This window comes from Fusarium coffeatum (assembly GCF_003316985.1).
Source record: "Fusarium coffeatum strain FIESC_28 chromosome Unknown BRIP53273_contig_74, whole genome shotgun sequence".
Classification (NCBI taxonomy): Eukaryota; Fungi; Ascomycota; class Sordariomycetes; order Hypocreales; family Nectriaceae; genus Fusarium; species Fusarium coffeatum.
The window spans coordinates 43,329-68,519 of record NW_022157870.1 but is presented as its reverse complement, the minus strand read 5'-3'; the positions used below and the strand labels follow the sequence as shown (position 1 = coordinate 68,519).

General features: G+C 48.6%; 9 protein-coding genes across 9 annotated transcripts; 6 read left to right on the top strand and 3 right to left on the bottom strand.

The window, feature by feature from the left end:
• Nucleotides 1-214: 214 nt before the first annotated feature.
• Nucleotides 215-1,472, bottom strand: FIESC28_03491 (uncharacterized protein; the record flags this gene model as incomplete). Its single annotated transcript, XM_031157640.1, has 3 exons — nt 215-946; nt 1,005-1,135; nt 1,184-1,472. 3 exons carry the CDS (start codon nt 1,470-1,472, stop codon nt 215-217), a joined length of 1,152 nt encoding a protein of 383 aa, XP_031018286.1.
• A 607-nt stretch (nt 1,473-2,079) lies between these two features.
• FIESC28_03490 (uncharacterized protein) lies at nt 2,080-2,712 on the top strand (the record flags this gene model as incomplete). Its single annotated transcript, XM_031157639.1, has 1 exon — nt 2,080-2,712. One exon carries the CDS (start codon nt 2,080-2,082, stop codon nt 2,710-2,712), a length of 633 nt encoding a protein of 210 aa, XP_031018285.1.
• Nucleotides 2,713-2,946: 234 nt separating this feature from the next.
• Nucleotides 2,947-7,464, bottom strand: FIESC28_03489 (uncharacterized protein; the record flags this gene model as incomplete). The annotated part of the gene is made up of 11 exons (XM_031157638.1): nt 2,947-3,560; nt 3,606-3,741; nt 3,787-4,588; nt 4,635-4,957; nt 5,004-5,086; nt 5,873-5,926; nt 5,976-6,107; nt 6,159-6,555; nt 6,603-6,838; nt 6,886-6,946; nt 6,994-7,464. 11 exons carry the CDS (start codon nt 7,462-7,464, stop codon nt 2,947-2,949), a joined length of 3,309 nt encoding a protein of 1,102 aa, XP_031018284.1.
• Nucleotides 7,465-8,057: 593 nt separating this feature from the next.
• Nucleotides 8,058-10,322, top strand: FIESC28_03488 (uncharacterized protein; the record flags this gene model as incomplete). Its single annotated transcript, XM_031157637.1, has 4 exons — nt 8,058-8,179; nt 8,417-9,062; nt 9,113-9,625; nt 9,669-10,322. 4 exons carry the CDS (start codon nt 8,058-8,060, stop codon nt 10,320-10,322), a joined length of 1,935 nt encoding a protein of 644 aa, XP_031018283.1.
• A 514-nt stretch (nt 10,323-10,836) lies between these two features.
• On the top strand, nt 10,837-12,491 carry FIESC28_03487 (uncharacterized protein; the record flags this gene model as incomplete). Its single annotated transcript, XM_031157636.1, has 2 exons — nt 10,837-11,788; nt 11,839-12,491. The coding sequence occupies 2 exons, from the start codon at nt 10,837-10,839 to the stop codon at nt 12,489-12,491; spliced, it is 1,605 nt and encodes a 534-aa protein (XP_031018282.1).
• A 1,992-nt stretch (nt 12,492-14,483) lies between these two features.
• On the top strand, nt 14,484-15,377 carry FIESC28_03486 (uncharacterized protein; the record flags this gene model as incomplete). Its single annotated transcript, XM_031157635.1, has 1 exon — nt 14,484-15,377. One exon carries the CDS (start codon nt 14,484-14,486, stop codon nt 15,375-15,377), a length of 894 nt encoding a protein of 297 aa, XP_031018281.1.
• A 361-nt stretch (nt 15,378-15,738) lies between these two features.
• FIESC28_03485 (uncharacterized protein) lies at nt 15,739-16,533 on the top strand (the record flags this gene model as incomplete). Its single annotated transcript, XM_031157634.1, has 1 exon — nt 15,739-16,533. The coding sequence occupies one exon, from the start codon at nt 15,739-15,741 to the stop codon at nt 16,531-16,533; it is 795 nt and encodes a 264-aa protein (XP_031018280.1).
• A 573-nt stretch (nt 16,534-17,106) lies between these two features.
• FIESC28_03484 (uncharacterized protein) lies at nt 17,107-19,008 on the top strand (the record flags this gene model as incomplete). The annotated part of the gene is made up of 1 exon (XM_031157633.1): nt 17,107-19,008. One exon carries the CDS (start codon nt 17,107-17,109, stop codon nt 19,006-19,008), a length of 1,902 nt encoding a protein of 633 aa, XP_031018279.1.
• A 109-nt stretch (nt 19,009-19,117) lies between these two features.
• Nucleotides 19,118-24,687, bottom strand: FIESC28_03483 (uncharacterized protein; the record flags this gene model as incomplete). The annotated part of the gene is made up of 9 exons (XM_031157632.1): nt 19,118-20,096; nt 20,150-20,265; nt 20,327-20,650; nt 20,703-20,841; nt 21,100-21,443; nt 22,587-23,024; nt 23,238-23,642; nt 23,830-24,530; nt 24,576-24,687. The coding sequence occupies 9 exons, from the start codon at nt 24,685-24,687 to the stop codon at nt 19,118-19,120; spliced, it is 3,558 nt and encodes a 1,185-aa protein (XP_031018278.1).
• Nucleotides 24,688-25,191: the final 504 nt, after the last annotated feature.

Here is a 25,191-nt window from a genome sequence, read left to right as displayed (position 1 = left end):
TTCGGAGTCCGGAGAAATGGACCGCCGGTGATTGCTCGGCATGGTGGATTTGAATTTCTAGCATGACATAACAGCCTAAGCCTTTTATTACCAGCGATCCTCTTTTTTTATCTCCATGGAAGTCGGCTTCTTTACTGTTATGCCCCGGGCCGAAATGACAAAGAATTGCCTAACTGTTTTCCGGCGACACCGATATTCACAGGAGACGATGTGACTACAAAATAATTCCTGCATCGCGAAGTTTCGAGAATGCTTCAAGCCAACCTTCTGATGGATCTTGTTCTTCGGTGAAGCCAACGCCTCGCAACCTCTCCGCGCTCAATTGACGATCGAAGGTCAACCACCAACCCGCACTATCGAGTTGTTTCCTGCCCGCGCCGACACCTGCCTTTCTACCATACTCTCCTAGAAGATCTTTATGAGTTTCGATATACTCACTCGGTCGGTCCTCGTCACTTTCTCGTGGTGCGACGCCAACGAGCCCGAAAAACGACGCGATACGCGGCCACGCTTTAGCGAAAGTTGTCGGTTCTGCGCGATCGAGCATATTGACTATCTTTCCTCCGCACATTGATGGATTGAGCGCTGCGTGGATTGCGATACGGCCGAGAATACCTGACGAGACAGACGTGAACCGCGCATTGTAGGCTCCGTCGTTCCCGGGGAATGCAACCTCTGAGTTTGACCCGTTGTTCTTCGCATACAAAGAAAGATACTGTGCCCAATGCAGCGCGAGCGAATAGTTCGACCCGATAGGACTAAATCCCACGACGACATCGGGACAAACCTCTGTCCATGTCCAATCGCGACCGGCTGACGCTTCGGTGAGGATCTTGCGGAACCAAGGGTAGGCGACAGTCTTTGCGTAGTCGGCGGGTATAGTATCGGCCATAGATTCTTGGAGAGGAGGCGTGAACATCCCATCGGGGATGTAGATCCCGTAGCCCTATAGTCTAGATGTCAGCGGTGGAGGATGAGTGAAAGATATGGGGAGCGTAGCGTACCCTTGTGCCGCCCGAGTACACAAACGACTTCAAGTTGACAGAGAGGGTGTTGAGTGCGGATGCGAGATTGCGCATCATGTTGCAATTGATCTTGCATTCTTCTTCGTGGTTCACATCATGAGGCGCAAACACTACCTTTCATTAGCCGTTGTCCACCCCCATGTAATTGTAATACTCACCAAAGTAAAAGACGTGCGTGACCCTGTCAATCCCGGCCACCTTCTCTTTTAAGTGTGCCTCTAAACCACCACTCTTCAAATCAATGCCCGACACAAGTTGGAGATTCGGTTTCGGGTCTGACTCTTTAGGCCAGAACGTTCGATCCGCATCAACAGGGCGGTTGCTCACTGCTGTGACACTCGCAAAGGTGCCCGCTGCAGGGTAGTTTGAGAGAATTTGATTGACGGCGGCCCAGCCGATGAGGCCTGTCGCGCCGAAGACGATAGCGTGGTTCTGGGAATCAGACATCGTATCAAAGCTTCTCTCATTTAGTGTTGAAGCGTCACGTCGAGCTGAGGCGTATGCAGTATTCTTAAGTATCTTTGAACGATGTCTCGATTCTGTTGTTACTATGGCTCATCGATCCACATTGCCTGAAGCAGCTGGCCGAAATGGCTGGGTGATTTAGTGGCTAAACTAGCGGATCAGCGCTCGATTAGCGGCAAGAGGCTGTATTTTTGGAGAAACTTCCCGTCTCTGTTTACATCGGCTCAGCGTTGCGGTCCCAAGTTTGGGTGCTTTTATTTGACACAAGTCAAACGGAGATTATGACTCCTGGCCTGGACCCAGCTCTGGGACAGACGTGCCACAGGTTTGCATAGATGGAAATTAATTGAATATACTGCTATAGGATGAAACTCCCTAAGGCTTAGCGCTGACCTGCAGAAACAGCGAACAGGCACGGTTGTGCATGTTTTCCCCTTCAATTTCTCATCTTGAGTTCAAATGAAGACGGGACCCTTCTAATGATCCAACCGTCCTATCGTTTTTTCAGCTCTCTACTTGATCCGCGACACCGAAGCATCACCATCACCACAATCTCAACTTGTAATTTTCGTCAAAAATACCCTTCAAGATGACAACAAGCGTCACACAACTTCTTGTTATCCCTAACGATGCCCTCACACTCGTGGGCAAAGTCGTGGGCGCAGACGCGACAGCCACAACATACGTCCTCGAATGCCGCAAAGACGACGACGAATGCGGCAGAATGAGAGAGACCATAACTCTTGGTCCATGGGCAGAGAAAGCTCTAGCCACAGGCGTCGCCAAGACGGGAGATCTCGACATCTGGATCAGCGACAAGCTGGAAGACGGAACACCCTGGACGCTTTCGCAACATTGCGAGATGAGCCGATCTGTAGCCCAAAAATGCACAGTCTCACAAGGACCTGTGAAGGACAGCAAGGAATACAAGACGGAGGACTTTCCTCCTCGGACATACACTGATGCTTCCGATCTTCACCAGATATATGGCCCGACGTACGCGTACGCTCAAGTCACCTTGACTGCTGGTTTAGAGAAGCTTGCTTCTGCTACTGCAACTGGTAGTTCGGCTAAAGAGACAGAGTCGACAGCTAGTCAGAGTGGGACTTCCACAGCTACTGCTGATGCCCCTGGTGAGGCCAATGGTACAGGAAGGAGTCTTTTGAGCCCTCTGGCTGCAGCATGTGCCGGAGCATTGGCTGTTATGGCGCTTTGGGGTTGATAGTTTTGGAAATTCATATAGAACTGCGAGATGAAGTGTCTAGAGCGGAGAGCGTTCATGTTTATGAGTTATGATACGAGGGTTCGCTTGGGAAGAAGGGCGTATATTAAACAGGCTATTTGTCAATGCAAAGCAGTGAATGAATAAGCAGTCAAACAAGAGCTAAGGTGATGCGTGCTGCAGAACCTCATCACCCTCAGTACGTCGAAGGCACCTCGAACAAACACACCGACACTACAGAAGATAAATCATTGTGGCGACGGACAGGACGAGTCCAATAACGCTTCCACCCATCCTTACTCCAGTAGAGTCATCGTCGTTACCACTCCCGCTGCTACCACCGCTGCCACCCTTCTTCAGATCAGAAGACCAGTCAGTATCATTCCACTCTTTGAAGGTCAAGTTCGGCTCAAGTCTGGGCTTCAGGTCGAAATCAGCCGCAGCAGCCTTCTTCGAACTCGTGGTTCCGTTCCAGCAATGTCTACTGAAACACTCGTCGCACTGCTTAGGCATGTCCATGTCTACTCTTCGCAGAGAACCCTTGATAGCTGCACAGGCTAGACATGCAGGCCAGTTCTCATCAACGCTACCGTTTCCGTACGTAGCGATCTGGAAGGCGTTTTCAAAAGCAATGTTGAGCTGTGCAGAGGTGAACTCTGACTGGGTGTAGGAGTAGTTGGTGTACCCCGTCCATGGTGCATTGGGTAGCCAGAGGAGAAGAGGAGTGTCTTCACTGGTATTGCAGCCGAAGAACGTCGGCTGGAATGACAGGTTCTGGGCGACGATGGTGTTTACATCGGGGATTTTGGGGAAGGGAATGTTTCCTTGAGAGGCAGCGCGTGCAGTGTCTGCCATGTTAGTACTGGTCTCATAGTAGGCTTTGTGCAACTTACTAATAAGATTAGATCCATTGTTCCATGAGTTTGGCGCGTCGGAGGATGCCTCGTAGACGATGATGAAATCAAGTTTTCGAGCAGGAGTAATCAAGGGACGCAGGGGGTTGCTTTCCAAAGCAAGACTGCCATCGATCTTGACAAGTCAGCTAGCATCCTTGTGTTCGGTAATCAAGCTTACCAGTAGGAGCTCAGAGACCCCATCCATATCTTTGTTGTAATCTTCGAAAGGGTTAGGGTATGTTGCCCAAAGTGACTGATTGAAGGTCAAGTCAAAGTAACTAGCAGTCTGATTGACCAACTGCACTAATGGGTTGTCATCCTGATCAGATGGAATAGGGATATCGTTGATATCCGGATTGACCTTCTGCCTTTTCTCTAGCCATCGCTTAGCGAAGATTGGGATGTTGTAGAACGCGTCGATAAACCAGGCAGTAAAAGCGTTAGTGGTGGTTCCCTGCATAAAGGTAAGTTTATCAAAGCCCTCAACGCACTGGCTCTTGTTCTGAGGTTTGCCGTCCGACATGGAAGTACCGAGATACTTTGTAGAGATGAAAGCCTGCACACGACCACCAGCCCAGGAGCCGAACTCATAGGGCGTGACTTCATATGCGGTACAATTGAATAGGTTGGAAGTGTTGAGGGTTGGGTACATGAGCTTTCCAATCTCGGGGGATTTGCCGGGAACAACCTCGGCGAAGCACATGATTGGCATGGGGGCGTCGCCCATACCAAAGGCCGTGTCATTGTTGGCGATGTCCGAGTAGTTGCTGAAGAGCATATCCTCAGGGAGCCATGTTCCCCAAAATTGACCAAAAGTGTCAGCGACGGATACTGGGAAGCCAGCTTCATCCTTGGCCCCAGCATTCTCGAAGATGTCATTGAAGAAACTCGTTTGGTTGCCGTCGGGACCAGCAGCATAAGAGTTTGAAAAGTTGGTGTTCTTTTCAATATTATCCAAGGTCGTGAAGTTGTTTGCCGCACTATGCGGTCAGTATTGAGTAGGAAGATAGAAAATCGTGGACTTACAGAAGGGAGACAGTAACAGCACCACCGCCAGAGAGACCGGTGATATAGGAAAGAAGCTGAGTCAGACCACCAGTACGAGCTGCAACGGCGTCCTTGGAACGAGCATCGAATGCCTTCCAGATACCAAGGCCACCCAAGCCAGACTGCGTGCCACCACCCGAGACCGACATACCAACCATCGGGACATCATCTTCTTTCAGCTTGTCCATATACTCTTTGATGTCGAAATCAGAGATATTGACCAGTTTAAGGTAATCTTCAAGGTTGGGCATCATTTTCTTCGCTCGGCGTTCCCGCCATGAGCTTTCTTCATCAGATAAACCCTGAGTCTGTTAGTATGTTGGAGAGATGAGGCCTTCTGAGACTTACATCTTTGGCTGGACGAATCTTTAGATCGCTAGGACATTCTGCGTAAACGGGCACGTAAGGGTCGGAGTCAGCTCCTCCTTGGGCTAAGACGAGGGTAGAATACGCTGAAAGAAGCAGCAGATGCTGGGACAGTGAAAGATGCATCGTGAACTCGTGAGCGTGACTCTGGTAGATGAAGGGTAGCAGTATCTGAGCGTAAGGTCTTTCAAGCATTGGCTCCCCTCATTTTAACATGAGATCTCAGTCGTCGCCATCTCACGTGAAAAAGCATACCACAGACTGTCCCCTCTACCTCGAAAAAGAGTCAGCTGTGAGAGGCGTCAAAGGAAACTTTCCCACTAACAAACTCCACGAAACTCAATGGCTAGATCCAACCAACGAGAAGATGAGGAATCTGGGGTAAGCCGCCGCCATGTCTAGCCCTTCTGCATCTGGACGCGTAACGAATGCGATGAAAGCCACAGGCTGTGAGATGCTTATGTCTTGGCGAGAGGAATGGTGCCGCAAACCCGAAGTTATTCGGGTTGAGCGGCTTCTCGTATCTCAACCAGCAGTGTTGTGCGGAGAAGAAAATGAGTGGCGTTCTCTAATGCAATGGTAGCTGGCTATGTTAGCTTCAAACGCTGACGGCGAGTTATTAGTGTGGCGTTGGCATTTGCCATCAAGCATTTGGGACGTTGTTCGGCAAAGATTAACTTTTGTCTATACCTTCTATAGCAATGCATTCGGAAACTACTCGAATGGATTATCCTGTCTATACCTGACCCTCCTATCCCTCTAAGTTTGGTGTTTGTTATCGTTGTTCCCTTAACCCCTCACATATTGAATTGTCTTACAGTGAACCAAACCTTACTGTTTCCAGGACGTACTAAATCTCGCGATTAATAAGACAATAACGCCAGCTGCTAGTGATAGCGATGTAGCTGTGCTAGGTTAGCGTCGCCTTATACAAGGCAAGATGGGTTTACTTACCAACGGTAAACGCCCAGCCAACCCCGATGCCATCAATCATAGGGACTACTCCACCAACACTCATTGCGCCAAAGCTGTACTGAATCACGTATTTTCCTGTGATGACTGCTGTTCTGTGCGCAGGTCGTACCTCTATGTCACCGTCAGCTTCCATGACCATGAGATGGCATTGCTTCGACGTACCAGCAGCATATGTATTCAACCCACTGAATGCAGCCATAAGACCAAATCCTTCAATAAACGCGCTCACCACGGGCAGAGGCATTCCGCCAATCTTCTGCTGAACACTCCATCCATACAACAAAGTACCCAACGGTAGAATGATAAGAATGCTGGGCAAACTACTGTTGAGTCGATCTTCAGGACGTCGTTCTCCATTACGCTTTTTGATATATCTCTTGACGACCACGTCGGATATCTTACCTCCCACTGTGCTGCCGGCAAGGAACCCTGCGCCTGGAGCGAGATAGAAGAGGCCGCTGGACAAAGGAGAGGTGAGGTCGAAGCGAGGGTTTATTACACGACGGACAGAGCTGAGGAGACCGTACTGGTTGAAGCCTAGAAGACCACAAGCAATATTCTGAACGAGTCAGCACGTTTCCAGGAAGTAATAATAACCATACATACCGCAAGAATGACTTTTGGGTATGCGAATTGACAAAACACGTGCATAGGATTAAAGGTCTGAAGAATCTCGTCTTTTGTCCGAGGACGTGGTTGGACAAGCTTGGGATTTTCAACCTCACTTGCTCGAGGGATGAACAGGAACGAAAGAATGAACCCAAAGAGACACATTCCGGCCTCTACACCGTATATTACTCTCCAGCTGGTGAAAGTAGCAATGACACTGCCGAGAAGAGGAGCTGTACACGTTTAGTAGAGGCATGGTCCAAGGTAGCGAGTTGCTCACCAATACTATTCGCAGAAACACAACTTCCGAGGAAGAAACCTACCGCTGTTCCACGAACAGTCTTCAGAATGTTAGCAGCCACCTTTATCTGCGGCCTCAGCTACTTACTGGATCAAAGATATCAGCAAGGATAGTCTGTCCTGCCACCAAAAAGAACGGTCCTGTACTCCCGCCCAGAATCCAAAGAGATGCAAAACCAGCCAAGTTTGGCGCCGCGGCACAGCCAACTGCACAAAGACAAAGCGTAATGTTGGCAGCAAGATACGCAGATCTTCGACCGATGATAGTGCTAATCGGTAGCCATATCAACCCTGATAGAGCTTGGGCAACAAAAACGCCGGCGTTAACTGTGGTGATGGTAGTGACGGGTATATCCAGGTCCGAGGCCACTTCAATGGTTGCGGGCATTATGGCTGTGCTCCAGAAGGTCATGGGCAGAGGCATCCAGCAGACAACGAAGAGGATGACCCATTTTCGCCATGAGGGTATCGAGGTGACTTCGTCATCTATTGGCCTGACCGGAGGCAGTGGTGAGTCCTCAGGAACTGCTACAGTTTCTTCTGGTTTTGGGTTACTCATAGCGAAGGTCTAAAGAAAGAATGACTTGTACAAATCAGGAAGTTTATACCGGTTGATTGATCTAGTACAGGAACAGATAAAAGAATGTCTAACTGTAGCCATGAGTGCAAAGCCTAGGAAGCTACTGAAAAGAGTCTTTATCCAGCAAATCCGTTGCATTCAAGAAGCAACTTTTATGACTGTATACAGCGGTGTCGGTCTTTTCTCATGCATGATCATGAAGATCAGCAACTAATCCCGGCCAATTCCCAGAATCTCATCGGTCTGAAACTCCTCAAGCGCCGAAAAATGGAAATCTTTGCCGAGGTTAGCGTATATCCCTGCTAGAAGTGCTGAGTCATCACGGTCAAATTGTTTTTCTTGCCGTAGATTATCGGCATCATGCATCCTGTCTTCCATCCTTGACAGCACGTCACGCGAGCAATTGTTGACCAAAGAAAGTAAACCGTTGACAGTAAACGGTACCTCGCAGATCAAAGCGGGGAAGAAATAGGGTCTTCAGATTGGTTAAGACCCTTTCTGCGGCGCTTTGTTACACCAGCCCGATCTCCGAAACCCATTGAACTTTTGACAAGAGATCTTTCGGTCACGCCATGACTTCCAACGATGAAAGTCCTCGCGATTCGGAGCTTGAGAGTAGAGATGATATCGGCTCCTCCAATATTACGCCTTTGAGTGCTGGTGTGAAACGGCAAAGGAAGACAAAGTCCACTGCGTAAGTAAGACATGCATGCATCTAGTTTTGGAGGTTATGATTAATTGAATTTTAGGTGTCGAAGATGTCATTCACGCAAGGTGAAATGCTCTGGGGGTCAGCCATGTGAGAATTGTCAACAAGCCAGCAAAGGCGCCGAATGCTCTTATCCCCGGAAGAATAGGCTTGTCAAAGTCAGCCAACAGTATGCTTCTTTGTCTTTTCTCATAACTTCGCCGTGCTTATCAACTGGAATAGATACATAGAAGATCTGATTGCCGAGAACAAACGCCTTCGAAATCAAGATGCAGACCCCAAGCCACGTCCCGAGACTAGCATACCAGATGTTACCGTACCTTCTACCAACCAGCCAGAAGCCCCGCCCACATTGCAGGGCACTTTACTAGAAGAAAGACCCTGGTTCTTTGATATGAACGTTCTTCATACTCCTGTTCTCATCGGCGAAGCTTCCGATGCTGCTTTCGCGACGCGCTTTCGGCAGGCTATCTCTGAGCCAGGACATAGTCACATACCGAGAGTCAATTACGCACCAGACGAGACACTTCTTACCCTTTCAGATGAGGATTGTCCGTGGCCTATTCCATCCAGAGCACGGCTTCTTGTAAATGTTGCGTTGAAGTATGTTAGCAGAAGCTATTACATCGTGCGCAAGAGCCAAATATTGGAAGGCCTTGAGCAGACAATCTTGAACCCTCACTCCACCGATTCACTACTCAAAAGCAAACTATGGGCTCTGTTTGCTATTGGTGAGATGTACTCGACGAGAACGGCGGCAAAGAATACGAACTTCCCCGGAATGGCCTACTTTGCCAGAGCTACAAGGATTCTCAGGATTGTTAGTGAAAGACCGCGGATTGATGCAGTTGAAATCCGTTTGCTTCTTGTAAGTTGTTTGTCATGGCACCGAAAAGAAAGCCCCAACTAACCTTGCAGTCATTCTATTCGCTTGCCCTGAATCGTCGCTATACAGCCTACGCCTTGGCTGGTTCGTCAGTTCGCCTTGCTGTGGTTATGGGTCTCCATCTCAACGTCCCCGAATCCCAGCTCCGCAACGTCGGCGCACGAGAACATAGGAACCGCGTCTGGTGGACAGCTTACAGCTTCGATCGCATGTGGGCATCAAGGCTTGGACACCCTGTAGCCATTCGAGATGACGATATCGAGGTCAATCTGCCTACTGACCCGGGTTTGGGGACGCTCTCAGACGACTTTGTCGACGCATCGTATCTTATCGCTAGTTCACGGCTTGCGCGCCTAGCTGCGAGAGTTATCAATTCTATTTACACCAGAAAGCCACAGCAGAAGACCTTGTCGCAAAGGGTGCAGGAGGCGCTGAGGGATCTGAGAGCTTTTGTGGAGGAGTTGCCTGCGCATCTTCATATCGAACCTACAGACGCCCCGGAGCCCAGTCCCAAGCCTCTCTCGCTTCACTTGTATTTCAATCAGGTAAGTAGATCATCTGGATGGTGGAGTCTCCTAACATAGCCAGGTTGCCATCACGGCCACTCGCCCTATTCTTCTTCACGTCCTTCGAACCCATGTCGCAGCATGGGACACTCAACCTCGCACCGAACCTCAAATCCCAGTATCAGCAAAGACCCTCTCCGAAGCCTGCGTCCGCTGCGCACGGCACTCCTGCCGGCTCTTAATCGAATGTTGGATAGACGGCTCCTTTGCAACATTTGACTACTTCTACACACAGTATCTCTTCGCCGCGGCAACTGTCCTTGCGATATCGAGCCTTATCGACGGTAAAGAAGCTCGCAGCGACAAGGAGCAGTTCGAGTCCGCGGCACAGTTTCTTGCGCAACTAAAAGAGAATGGAAACTTCGCTGCTGAAGAATTCTGTCGACATCTCGATGCTATGAAAGTGTGCATGGCGACGCGACAGGGACAGTTTGCACCAGATGCTGTGATGCAACAGTTCGAGGAGATTGATGTAAGCGGCTTCTCAAACCCAACTGCCGGGATGGCGCTGTCAGAGCCTTCGCTGCAGGAGCTGTTATCACAGCCCGTGCTGGATTTGCAGTTCATTGATGCTTCAATGTATCATGACGGGTCGCAGGGGCTGTACTGGCCTGATATAGCTAGTGATATCAGTCCTGAGAGCTGGACTGCTACCGGCTGGACGCCAGGTGCTTAATTGTGTTTGTATAACCTTTGCATCAATCTGTATATAGGAAAAGTAATGGTGTAATGTAGGTTGGTCGGGTTGTTGGGATCTTGAATAACAAAACTATCTCGTGTATTAAGACTGCAACCAGATGCATGTTGATTTAAATCTCGCTTCCTAATTAATCAATGTGCATCGCTGTATCAGGAGATAATACATCACAAGCCAAGATTGTGGTGCCACTATTCGCCCTTCACTAAGTGGTAAAAACGTGGGCACGTATCGGAAGCTCTCGGCTTTGAGTTCTGCCTTTTGCCCCGTGGGGTCGCTCACATGCCTAGATGGGTTGTCTTACAGTACTAGTGCGGCTCCGAGTACATACGTAACTTAACTTTGCCCCCTCAGAATGCCAACCCCAATGAAGAAAGTGGTGAGATGTTTCGGATCTTGAGGGATATATAATCTCTACTCGGCCGTTGTCGTATTCCAGTACTGGTCAACTGCATTCTTAATCTCTTATCTATCCCTTATCCACACCCCAACCATGTCCATTATTCAACCCATCTTTAGAGACGAACCTTTTCTCTCAAATGACGATGACTGGGATTCAGTCCAGCACATTGAATGGGAACTTGACGCCAAGTTCTTTACTGGTTGCAACTCAAGACCTACGACCCCACTGAACAAAGCCGTGGCCGACCATCAGATTACTCTCGCCAGAGCAGCTGCGCTTATAATCCGGATATCCCTCAACAACATTCCTGTGGATGTGCCGGACTTCGACCCTTCCTGTCTAAAAGGTTATCGGAAACAACTGTTCCAATGGATGAATACCTACAACGCCTCACCCGCGAGCAAATTGTTGCTTGGTGACGTTACTATGGCTGTAACCATGGAGATTCTGTCTTCGCTCCCCGAGATGGGTGTTGAGGGTGAGATCCTTGCCAAGATTGGACCCAATCTAGGGGGCATCTTCCAAGGAACTGTTGATCCAATTTCGTTGCTTGCTGCAGACGACCATATTCATCGCATGCAGGATGACATGAAGCTGATGCAGAAGATGAGGGAGCATTTCGGGGATTACCTATCTTGTTTCGCGACCAAGGAGACCCCCATAGATGTCCTCGAAATCGGGGCCAGCACATATAATAGTACAAAAACTATTATCGGTGCTTTTTCAGGCCGAAAGAGCGTTTCCTACACCATTACAGATCGGTCGCTCTCAGTGCTTGAGCAGATCAAGCCGTCACAAACCGGTACGGTCAACCTCAAGGCTTTGGATATCAATCGAGATCCACTTGATCAAGGATTCAGTCCTCAGTCTTTTGATGTGGTTCTTGTAAATAATATCCTTTACACAGCCAATTCGCTCAGCGAGGTGCTTGACAATACGAGGAAGCTGTTTGTTCCTGGTGGTGTCCTTCTTCTTGTGGGAATCTCGAATATGTCGCCCGCCTACAACCTCATCTTTGGCATGAACGAGAATATGTGGTCAGGTAAGATCGCCCGTTCCTTATGACAGTTGGGTTACTAAATGAATAATCAGATGGAAGCCACGAGCCATTGGAATATCCTTCTATCAGCGAGTGGAATGCTGCCCTTCAGAGCAATGGCTTCAGCATGCTCGAGCCGGCGACGAAAACGTTTGATCATATCGGACAGTCATCGTACTGCGTCGTTTCAACAGCTATAACTACCACTCGCAATTTAATGGTCAACATCCTTCCTGATAAAGAAGGCAAGCTCCTCAACTTTGCACATCAGCTTTCGACAACCTTGATAGAAACCAATACAGCATCTACCATTTCGCCAACGCTTTCTGACGACATTTCTTCACGGTTCATCTACATTGTTCTTGACGATGGCTTGTCCTCTCTCGAAGAGTATCAAAATCTCGTCAAGGCGAACAACGTTCTGTGGATTGGTATGAGCAATGGGAGTGGCAAATTTCGGGACATGGATATGCTCAAAGGATTTGCACGGACTGCTCGCGAAGCAAACGAGAAGCTCAAGCTCGTGACACTTAAGATAAAACAAGAATTTCCAGAGTATGCAGAACTTATGAAGGTGTTCAGGCGGATTATACAGCTGTCGTTCCAAGAAGATCGAGGTCCGCGGACGGAACTTGAGTATGAGTATGTCAACGGCAAAGTGCTTGTACCACGCATAAAGAAAGTGGGAGGGATCAGCAAGAGATAATGATAAGTTTTGACTTTACCCTTCTTAGGTTTCGTGTTGGCACTTGGGAATAATGCATAGTTCAAAGTATGGAGGGGCAAGAAGGGTTCCTTGAGGTGTGTTGGCTGGATTGCACGGATGTGTTTCGTTCGAGCTCAGCCATCAAATAAGGTTGGTTGTATTTACACTTTGCACGAGACATTATGACTCCTTTGCCTACACAGAAATTTTCTTTTTGCATTTTCCTCACATAAAGTTTAGGCTGGCTATATATATATAGTGCCACTCTCCATCCGGCCTTTCTTTCTCTTCCTTCCACCTACATGAACAACTAGAACTACATTTCCACAACGACTACCACCGCACCTTGCCTATCATCAACCATATTCAACTACGTAGATACAAGATGTCTATGACTTCCGAGAAGTTGGGCAAGGTCCGTCCATCTTGGTCCATGGAGATGGAGGATCTGTACAGAGAATATTTCCCGTACGAGTGGATAGCAGCACCCGCGACAATGCACAAACCATTCTTTGCACCTCTTTCCTCATCCAGAAATGTCAATGTCTCGACCGTAGATACGGCCACTAGGGGTTTGAACCTTTTCCAGATGCCGCCTGAGATCCTCTCTCGGATTATCCTAGAGCTAGATATCGTCTCGACAAACTGGTTCAGTCAGGCTAACCGCCAAACTCGTTTTGTGACAACTGCGCTTCCTCAATATCGGCAAGTCGTACAGCACGGCGCTCAAGCAATCAAGGCCATGGTGCGAGCAAATCTGGGTCACTGCTTTAGATACAGAGAGTTACACCGTGCTTTGATCCAAGAAGAATGCAGTCTCTGTGGGAAGTTCGGTGGCTTCCTATTCCTTCTGACCTGCACGTGCTGTTGCTACACCTGTATTCACACCGCATCGGAGTTGGCCGTTACACAGATAAGCTGCCTCTGGAATGGTGACAGGTACTGTTTGGAATTTCCTCAAGTAAACTTCGACCAAGACAAGTCGCACTGGAAGACGTTCAAGACAAAGCTTTACCAGAAGCTGGACACTGCTGATGTCCGCTGGATGATGGTACCAGACAGGTCAGACCACAAAAATAGACTGAAAGACGAACGAGGTGTGTCCGTCAAAGACATGCTTAAAATTTTTCGCTCTATAGATTCCCCAGACCTTGGGATCGTTCAGAAGTTGGAAAGCAATACTTTAGCTTATTATTCAAACGCATGCATCGTGTACCCTTGGCTCGACTAGCGTACGATGAGGGAGGAACATGGGGTGAGATGCCTGCTATGCCCTTGCTTGCCCTTTACGAACAACGAAAAGCGTCAATTTTTATGGCAATATCATTCTGCCTACTTTCACTATCTCCAGTTCTATAGCAAGAATGGCGTCAACAGCTTCCAGAATCATCTCAAGTCATGCACGGGGGCCCAGGAGCTGTTGAAACAGCGCCGCCTTAGGGAGCATCTGCGATCACAAAGACGAAGAAGTGGTAGGAAACATCCCTTGGACGGGATATCTTGCCCACCATGGGTTTACAGCGCATATCTCGCCAGCCATTGAGAAATATGTGTTTAAATATCGATTCATGTGTTACTCTTTAACCGAACATTGTTTTTTCTTTTCGAATCAATTGAATAGGAATTCCATTCGAGCACAGCCTCCGCTATGTCATAATCTTAGCGTCTATAATTGACCCGAATGTCGGTCTCGCTTACTGGCAAGCTAACCCTTTTCATCAACCCATTCGAGGTAGAATCCTCCTCGGAATCTCCTATTGGTTGATGGAGAAGATGACGATCCCAGGGCTGAAATGTTGCCGTGCAAATGCCGCTTTACCCGATGACGAAGTGGCAGATCCTGGGCTTGAAGTTAATGGCTGAGATTGATATAAAGACCTGACTGTTGCTCCTTTCATTGGAATTTAGTATCACACAATTACCTCGCGATCCGATCTCTACTACCAGTCAACCTTTTCTCTCAAACAACTTGACTTATCTTGTATCGACATCATGTCCTCCAGCAAAGAAGCAGAGCATATGGCCAACCAGGCCCAGCCTCAACAACCTCCTGCTCCAGCATACAGCGAAGCAGGACCCTCCCATTCCCAATCAAATGACAAAATTCCCACGGCAGAGAACCCCTTCGACTTCCCTGAATCTAATCTTCCCACATATTCTGAAGCTTCAACAAGCAACCAACCACCTATCGCGATTCCTCAGGAAGCCCCAAGCCAAACATCCCCTTTTCTAAAAGCATATGCACCAGCTCTCCTAGGCCACGGAATCACCCAAGAAGCCTGGACTTCTTTCCTCGACACCATATCCGCTTTCATGACCGCAAAGGTCGGGGAGCGAGCTGTCAATCACGCTGGAGACATCGCCAAGACTGTGGGCCAGCAGCCTGTCTCTTACGTCAAAGGAGTCGGAAACCACGCCAAGAGCGTTGGCAAGAATATCGTTAACAACACAAAGAAGGGCAACATCATCGGTGCAGCAGCTGGTGTTGTCGGCGGCGCGATATCTATCCCACTAGGTGCTGTATTTGGCGCCGTAGGAACGATCGTGGGCCTCCCCGGTCGCACTATAGCCGCTGCTGTCAAGAAGCCTCAGACACCTGCCGAGAGAGCTGTTGCATATGTTGCTGTTGCAAATCACGACTGGCTGAACAAGAGAGGTCTGCACGCGAGCATAGTCACCACTGAGCAGCTTTCCGAGATTGTTGGTGTTTCTGTTAAAGCACTACTAGAGGCTTCGGCCGAAGGGAACAAGAGTGAAGGGTCTTTGGGACCCTTGGGTGCTTTGAGTGAGCATACTGCTCATCTTGAGGTCAAAGGGCCTGGTGTTGTTGATATCAGCAAGGAAACGTGGTGGTTGACTGTTGTCCAGATCGAGGCCGCCTCTTGAGCTGTCCAAGTTGTTTCCCCACTATATCATATTATTAATATTCATACTTGATATTTAGACTGCGAATGACGTTGTTTTGACGATACACCCGACTTTATTTCCTCAAGATTATTGTTGCTGTTGATTGCCCACCACCGTACCTGACGATAAAGCTGGGTCACGATTATTTACCCCGCATGCGCCAAAGTTACACCTCGTGAACCAAACTCGCGTCAGCCGATTTCGCTCACAAGACGCAAAAGGCTGAGTCAACCAGCACATGCCACTATTCCCTTCTCTCTTTTTCTCTACATATAGATATAGCCATCTTCCATTGATCTAGTAGCGCAAACCTTGCCGAACTAGGCTCATTCCCACCGCCATGGCACCAAGCACACAAGCCGTTTCGAACTATCTCGCCAGCCTCTTCAGCCTCGCAGGCAAAGTCGCCGTCGTGACAGGAGGCAGTTCCGGAATCGGACGAGAGATGGCCATCGCCTTAGGTCGCTCGGGGTGTCGGATTGTTCTTGTTGCGCGACGGCCGAAACCGCTGCAGGATACCATTGATCATCTCGCCGATCTGCACGTTACCGCTGAAGCTATCGTCGCGGATCTTGGCGACCAAACCTCTGTGCGAGACGCGATTCAGGCTATAAAGGCCAACGTGGGAACCCCCGATATCCTCATCAATGCTGCGGCTGTCAATTATAGACCGCATATGAACGATCTGTCGCAAGGAGCATGGGATGAAACGATTGCTGTCAACCTCACTGCACCGTTCACTTTAGGCCAGGCCTTCGGACCCAAGATGGCAGAGAATGGCTGGGGCCGCATCATCAACATTATTAGCCAACAAGCTTTCCGATCATACGGCAACAGCGGCGCTTATGGAGCTTCGAAAGCCGGCCTCTTGGGTCTGACGCGATCACAAGCAGAGGCCTGGTCTCGTCATGGCGTTCTCTGCAATGCTATCGCTCCAGGCGTTGTAGATACGCCGCTGACCCGTGTCACGTTCAACGTCCCTGCCAAGGCCGAGGCCCATGCTACGAGAACGATGATCGGAAGGAATGGTCTGCCGAGGGACTTTGCTGGGGTTGCTGTGTACCTGGCGAGTGATGCAAGTGCTGCGGTAACGGGGCAGACGATTTTTGTGGATGGGGGGTATTCTTCTACGTGACTAGAGGATCGATATCTTAAGATTGGGTAGGCGTCGATTTGATACCAACCTGGGAAGGGACCTGGGTAACGTAGATGAGGAAGCACAATTGAGCCGATGGTCGTATAGTCAAAGCAAGGCTGATAGAAATACGCACCAAGAGCTGGCAATGAACTCGAAATTACTCAAGTTACTCAAGTACAAGTTACATGGATTACAATGTATAATGAACATGGGGATCCGGATGTGTTTTCTCATACTTGCCGGAGCCCATTCACAAGTCAACGGGATCTGACAAGGGACCTCGCTCAGCCCTGACTCCGAAACGACTCAAAACTGAATCCAAAATATCTTAGGACAGTCAACTAGTAACATAATTTGCACTCGAACATAGACAGTAAAGAAGAAGCCACGTGAATGCAATTCAGCCGTAATAGAGGTTTGCGCTTTTTTTGCCGTAGGGTAAGCCGACTCCCCCCCGTACGCCATCCTCGCACTGTGCCCTAAAAATAGTGGATATCTGATCTAACGTCCGCTGGAGACAAGACTCATTACAGATAATGAACTTATTTTCATTCAACCTCGGACGTAGTAATGTCGCTCCTACAGAGGCTATCCTATACTGCACTTCCACCCGACCACATACGCCTTCTTCACATTAACACGGACAAGTTGGACGCAAATGTAGGCTTTCTGGAGGTTGTTTCACTTGACAAAGCGCCGCCCTTCTACGCGCTTAGCCATTGCTGGGGTACTCAAGCTCAGGATACCGCTATCCAAGTTGGTGAGCAAACAATATGTCTTACACCAGGATTGGTAGCTGGTATCCAAGCCCTGCAGAAGCTAGCTGGCGATGAGTCTAGCTTCAATCCCCCACTCAGGCATGTTTGGATCGATAGCATTTGTGTCAATCAGCAAAGCATAGCAGATCGCTCCTCCCAGGTGGCTCTTATGAGGAGAATCTACTCCACGTCCCTTGCCACTCTGATTTGGCTGGGACCGGAACGCGCTTGGTTTGCATCAGCATCGAAATTGCTCGACCAAATCTATCATGTTTTCTTATCAGATTATCCCACGGCACGGATCGAGGGTGATATCCCTGCCAGGGTCTACTCAGATTCCCTTCATTCACTCACCGGTCTTCCGCCATGGGATGCTGAGTGCTGGAACCATCTGAAACATATGATGGATCTCGATTGGTTTTCTAGAATATGGGTAGTCCAAGAGGTAGTGCTATCTCCACAAGATCCCATCGTCATCTGTGGTCAGCATCTATATCCATGGCGCAAGCTCCAATGGGCAAGCTCATGGTTGCGGCGGACAGGATACATGCGGCTGCCACAGATTCCCGAGACGTTACTCAACGTGAGTAATATGGGCAACTTGCGATATTGTCGATCGAAATGGCCACTGGAAGCTTTGATGTCATTCACAATGACGAAGTTCCATGCTACAGATCAAAGGGACAAGATATTTGGTCTTCTTGGAATAGCTGCAGAGTGTGCAGATCCTGCAAAGACCCTAGAAGCGCTACGGCCTGATTACAGCACCGACTTGGCACAGACATATCTCAAAATCGCTCAGTTTCTACTCAAGAACGGAAGTTCATTAGCTGTACTAACCCGAGCACATGGTGCAACTGGGTGTTTGATGAGAAAACAACGTGTGCACAACTTTGAAGACCTGCCTTCTTGGGCTCCCGACTGGAGCGACTTTCGCGTATTTAACAAGAGCATACGAACAAGTCTTGCTCGTGCGCATTATTCTGATCCGGATGCACCACCCAGACTTGGTTTCGCCAAGTCTTATGCGGCTTCAGCTGGCCTTCGTCGAAAGCTTTACGAATCTGACGATATTGCTACTCTCCGCGTAGGTGCCGTGAAACTAGCCACAGTAACACATCTTCACTGTTTCGACGAGAATGAACCATCGAAGGACGAGTTTCAACATGTTATAGACGCAAAACTTCGCGCAGCATGGAACTTGGGTCTTTCGACCTTGAAAATAACAGACTTGACGTCCTGGGCGACAACTTTCATCAAAGTTACTACGGCAGAGCGCTATGATCTCATGAAGCGTTCACTTGAACAGACCATCAAAGATGGTACGGCCTACCTAGTCAAGAAACTAGAAGATCAAGAGTCAGGGCTACGCTTTCCTGTGAATATCATCGAAAGGCGCAGAGCCATGGATGAGCTGCGAACGCTATCAGTCGGTGGAGATTCTGAAGAGTATATTACACTGGCATACACCTACTGCTTCAGCAGATCTCTTGTGGTAACCTCTACAGGAAATGTTGGGCTTAGCCCATCAGATACAAAGATCGGCGATTATGCTGTAGTTATCCTTGGTAGCGACGTGCCTTATGTGCTTCGAGATAATGGCTCATTCTGGTACTTTGTTGGGGAGCTATACCTGGAAGGATATATGAATGGTGAAGTGGCGATGGCGATGGAAAAGAGACAGAGCAAAGAGGAGATAATAGACATCAGATAGATTGAAGAGATAGCGAAAGATAACAATGGATACATATCGAGCGCCCTACCAAAAGGCTAGTTAGACGCTGATTGTCGACAGAAATGCAAATCCAACCTACACAACCCGACTATTCGAATATCCTGAAACGAAGGTCCTCATCCTCTCCAAGAACATCGTCCCCGCGTGCCAATCCGCAGGTCTTCTGCTCCGTAGGTTTGTACAAAATCTCATAGTTGGCATAGATCGGTGGCAGAGGCTTCTGGGTGTCCTCAGCGGGCTCCTGTGCCTTTCCTGTTCCCTTCAGCACAGAAACCTGAGTGTGGCGGAAGTCGCTGGCTGGTCTCTCCTGGCCTCCGATCTCAACAAACTTCCAGTGCAGGTGCCTCTTGAAATACCCTTCGACCGAGTCTCTTATGGGTGAAGAGATGTGCTGATAGCGGCTATCCAACGCTTGAGACATCACCGGAATGGTGAGTAAGACCTGAGCTCGGGAGAGGACGTTTTTGTCCTTTTGGTCGCCACAGTTGGCACAGCCCTCATTGGAGGGTTCCATTCCACCCAACGAGTACACCTGACCGATCAGATTCTCCTCATACTTGAAGGTTGAATCGCGGTCGTTGTCTTGGCCTCCGAGCCAGAATTGGATAGAATATGACTTTCCGTTGAGTGCATACCGATCATAGATGGCATTAATGACATAGTCGTTCCAAGTTGTTTTCTCGGTGTTGATGGGCCCAAAGAAATCTTTGCTGGGGATGTCATCATTGGCATAGATAGCCTCATAGTATTTCTGAGCACTGGGGTAGATCTTCTGGATGCGTGCTGCAAGATCGGACTTGAATCGTTCTTCATTCAGGGTTTGATCATCAAGGATTGCATCAGGGAGAGGGATGAGGTCGTCATATTGGTAGTGGGGCTTGGTCCAGTCTCTCACGTCGTGCGACCTCCAATACCCAGTCGCCGGATCATCGGTCTCAATGGCGTGGAATGGCAAAAGGTCATCGTACTGACTCTTGTCTGGAACCTTCCCCTGGTTAAAGCGAGGCTGATCAAACCAGGCCTGCCAATTCAAAGCTTGCCACATGACCAGGAGACGATCGATGTTACTTCTTCATGTTAGAATAGCTAATCTCGACAAGGGCTGTGGCCTGTAACCTACCAGTGATGCAGCCAGAATACGGGATCAAAGGCCGCGACTGGGACGTCCGACATATGGCCATAACATCCAATGGCACCGGGGGCTGGCTTCGTCAAATTAGATCCACCGGTAAGATTCTTTCCACAGTCGGCGTTAGCTATCAAGAATAATTTGCTTCATAGGATTGAGGCTGCTTACATGGACATTGTTATGTATGTACTCAAGTGAAAGGTAACCAGTACTGACTTCCTGAGCACTCTCAGCCCAGTGCTTGGTACTCGCAAATGTGTCCCAGGTATCTGTATACTTGTGCGAGAACAGACGATTGACGGCATTAGCTAATGTTCCCGGCGGCTTGAAATCAGGTTTATGGTCCTTGTTGTTCGGATTGTACCAGTTTTTGTCGAAGTTGTTGAAGATGAAGTTGGCCTCAACGTAGTTGTTGACACCCTCTAGGCCTGTAAAGCCGCCACCCTCTTTGCTGAAGACGCCATAACGACTGACATCCGACCACTGGGTCCACTGAAAACAGGTTAGCATCATAAATCAAGTAATATGGAGGCGAGCTTCTTACGGGAAATCCAGCGCTAACATCGTCTGCGATGTTCCACTGGGTCTTACCCTCAGGCATCTTTCCAAAAGCTCTTGCTTTACCATTTTCCTTCTCCGGATTTTCGAATCCCCAGAATGGGTTGGGAACGTCCAGCTCTCCTCTAGGTTTGTCAGGTGGATAAGTCGTGACTCGCTTGAAGAGTAGAACTTCTGGTAGTGCATACTCCTGGTTGTATTGCTGCTTTCGGGCTCAGTCCCAGTAGGGCAATCTCCAGGTATCAGCAGCCTTCTTCCGCTCGGTTGCTTGAGAAGATTCGAATTTCCACTCATCAATGATGTCGTTCATGTGCTTCCAGACCAGTTGCTGAGTGCAAAATTAGCAATCATATACAGTCCTTTATCCAATTCACTGTAAATACCTCGAAAAGCAGCATGTAGGGTCGATGCCAGGTGGGAAACGTGATTGGCAATAGCCTCCATTCGGGTTGTCTCCTGGAACTGGGTTTTTAGGATGCTGTGGAGGTGGCTTGGCTCCATCCCAACGTTGAAGAGGGTATGCATGAATGTCCGCGACCTGAGAGTAAGAGAGCCTTTCCTCTACGCCGATTGCCTTGAAGCGGTTCATGGCCATGACCATCAAGGTCCATTGCTTCTTGATCAAGGGATCATCGGAAGGGAAGAACTTCTCAATGTTCAGGCGAGAAGGGAGGCCTGGTGCATAAGGGATTGTCTTTGTTTTAATCCCAGCATTGGAAGGGATTCCCTAGATAGGGAAAGTCTTGTCGCTGGAGGCCATCATTTTTTGAGTAAGAATTGGTTTTGGTTTGGAAGAGGTGCTAGAGTTGAAGATGGAAGTGTGTTTTGAACAGTCATTTTGTTACTGTCCCCACTCTCTATTTATACACCTCGAACTGCTACATGATAAACCTTTAATCGTTCATGATGACCGAAAATGCAAACAGTTCAGCTCCGATCTCGTCAAAACTCTGCACACACTCAACGTCTTCGGACATGTTCGAATCGCCACTTGTTCGGGAGGATCAGCAATTGTGGCCAGCTGTGTCTATACCTGTTTGCAAAAACGGCGATGTGCATGCCTTGTAGTTATCTGCAATGGATGGTCACACCATGCCTACAGCTGAAAAGGTCCATGGATACTGGGCGGCTTTAACCTGAGGTTTCTATGTACAGAACGCGTGATTGGAGGCATGCCAACAGTCCTGCGCATCGCAACGACGCAAACCTCCTTTGCTCGTGATACACTCCCTTTGCGGACCTTTTCTCGTCATAACAGACCCGAGATACCCTCCACCAAACGACCACACTCCGCTGCCAATGATGGCCTTCCGTGGGAGACTCAGAGAGATATGGCGTTCAAGGAGAGCTGAACAACTCTGATCACCTATGCTAGCTTAGACAACCCCTTAGGCTTTGAAGTCAGCTCCATTAACCTTGGAGCACAATCCTTTCGTTGCTCTAAACAGTAACCTTCTAACACAAAGGAAATCTAATGAATACAGAAAAAAACATGAGAAAGACACCCAGATCTGCTCCTCGCATGTGTGGTAGTCCTCTCATCCACCGCATGCAATAAACAATATTGTGCAAGCATTGGAGTCATGACGCTTTGGTCGTGTGAGTTTGTCGGAGAAACTCTCAACAGTCATTATCCCGAACGCAGGGAACACGCACAACCCCGAGTTCAATTGAGCTCCTGACCGTCATGATTGGTGATTTCGACATCCGGTGACGTAAAGCGCAATAGAGAATGACAGTACGAAGACCACCACTCTAAAATGCCATCTCGCGATATCCTCGTCCAGCGCAAATGCGTCTTGTCGAGTTGAGGAATAGTGAGGATACTGGAGACATACATGAATGACCATATGTTTCTTCCAGTACCCACGTAGAAGTCCGTATCCACATCGAGTCGAACCTTTTCCAGGGACCTATCAAAGCGAAATTGGCCCAGGCACTCCCGATGATCGTTTTCGTATTCCGCCAGTAGTCCGATGATAGGTTTGTGTGCTAGTGCAAGATCTCGGCAAAGCGTGATTCCAATGATTCCTTGCGTGCTGCATGATGATTTGAACCACGGCCCGTTTTTCTTTGTGCAGACATTTGGGAAGTTTTCTATTTCCAAAGGTGGCCGGTTTGGTGTAAGGTTTTGCTCGGCTCCGTTGGCTGCCATATACCGTACGCAGTCAAGGGAGACATGCCGGTACTCGTTGAAAAAGACCCGTGTTACGTCTGTTGTGGGCCACAGGATGGGACAAGAGCCTTGCCAGTCGTCTGATGACTTCGCCGCACCGAATATAACTTTTCTTCCTTTGGTAGTTTTCATCTAAGATTTATGAAAAGTTAGATATGATGACTAAAAGTAATAAGGGTACTGTGGAAAAGAAGAAAAGGAAAGAAGAGACAAAGGACAAAGAGAGAACAGAGAAGGGAGGAAGAAGAAGAAACGATCCTGTGTAAGCATTGAAGTCATAGGGCCCGAAAAGTGTAATTCAAAAACGAAACCTGGTTATCAGGGGAACAAGGGTGCTCAACCTACCGCCAAGCACGAGCTCTTTATTTGTGAGCCGTGAATCGATGAGTCGCTGGACCGTCCAGCGATCAGCTTGATGTATTCTTCCTTGTCTAGTGGCATGTAGATGAAATATCCACATGGCCAGAAATGATCGATCTCAGCATAGAATCTAGGCTCCTCGCCTGGCTTGTGAGCGTGTACAGTAGCTACGTCGTCTCCATCCGTAACCACAGTGTAGCCGGTGACATCCTTGGCGTTACAATCGAAAGACGACATCAATACTTTCTTGTCTTTTAGCCTAGTGTGATTGGTGTTCCACAGGGTGAGGATTTCGGTCGGGTGCAATGGGCTTGCCCAGCGGACGGAGCTTTGGACTTCTTTGTCGGGTTTGATATCGTCAGGGACAAGGATCTCCCGGAGTTTGTAGCCCTAAAGGTCTGTCAGTTATCATCAACCTCTGCTTAAGAATTCAGTCAGGGTATAAGAACCCCTATAAGAGCATAAGAGACGAAATAAAGTAGCCTAATTACCATCCTAAGATTGCATAAAATGACAACATCATTCCGTCTCTTATGCTCTTGGGGACGAATTCTTTTGGCAACGGATTCATGCTTACATCGGATTTCAAAGCGATCCGCCAGTTTACAGGGTATCCCGGAAGGACCCGCCAGTAAGAATCTGAAATCGGACCTGGACCCAAAAGCGCTGTGCCTGTGATCGGGGAGCAGAACATGACAGCTCGAATTCCACGATGGTCCTCCGCAATACAGATCTGACAAGGCTCTCCTTGGCTCTTGAGTAGTGTGTATGTTTGTTTCGGGATGTGGTCTTTGGAGTTTGTGAGCTCTTTGATATAGCGCACACCGTCAAGGAGAGTATACGCTGCATATACCTCTTCGTGCAGCCAGAGAAATGTAGTTGGTTCCACACGCTCTATTGGCTGTGACTGTTGCTCGTGTGTGATAGTTGCACATTCGTGGACGAGCATCTCAGCTATGCTATCAAGGATCTCTGCAGGCAACTTGTCCCCAAGACCGGCATCTAGCTTCTGACATAAAAAGTCCTTCGTGCGAGAAAGACGCTTGACTTGCTCGTAGACAGTAGGTTCGAATGTTAGCCGCCCCGTGCATATAGCACCTTTGATGTTTCGTTGAGCGATCCGAAGGCAGTCAACGTGAATAAAAGGTACACGACGGCTCTGCTTATCGCAACGTTTCTTGTCACCGCAAGCGTGTATCCGTACGTAATACTTGCTATCATCGTAATAACTCATTCGAGAGAAGGTAAACTCGGCGGTGAATGCATTGTCCCAGACATCTATTTGTCATAAGCACGTGCCCAAACCGTAACAGTTTGACTCACAGGCAACCACCACGTCATCGTCTTCAAGATCGAACAGGCAGAGTCTGCATCTTGGATCTGACAAACATAGACGTTTCCGTGGCTCGGTGGACGGAAGCGAGATTGACTGCATGCTGTAGGTAGCCTAACGCTAGTCTAAGGTAGCATAAGGCGACCCAAATAATTTCGTCTCTTATGCTCCTAGCAGTTAATTCTTCTGACACCCTGACGACGTTCGAGATAGGTAACAGTCCTTGGTAAAGTCAACAAATCGATGCTCTGGTGAGAAATACGATGACTTCACTGACGTATTCGACGACAACGGCAATGTCAATGAGTTTTAGAAAGAGGGGAGTTGGTGACGAAAAGAAAAGTTTGATGTTTGCCAGGCAGCTACCAGGAAATAATATTATGTACCAGCAACGTAGCTACCTGCTTTGGTCAGCTGGTGCGGGCCAACATTTCCCCGTCGCCATGCACGGTGGGGTCTTCATCTCATCTTACCTATCTACCTATCCATAATATTAAGGCTTGGGCAATTTGAATAATTCTGTTTCTCAATCCTGTAAATCTGCTATGGCTCTATGCTAACGGAATAATTTCAAACTTTGGTACAAGTGCTGAACCAGTTGTTAAA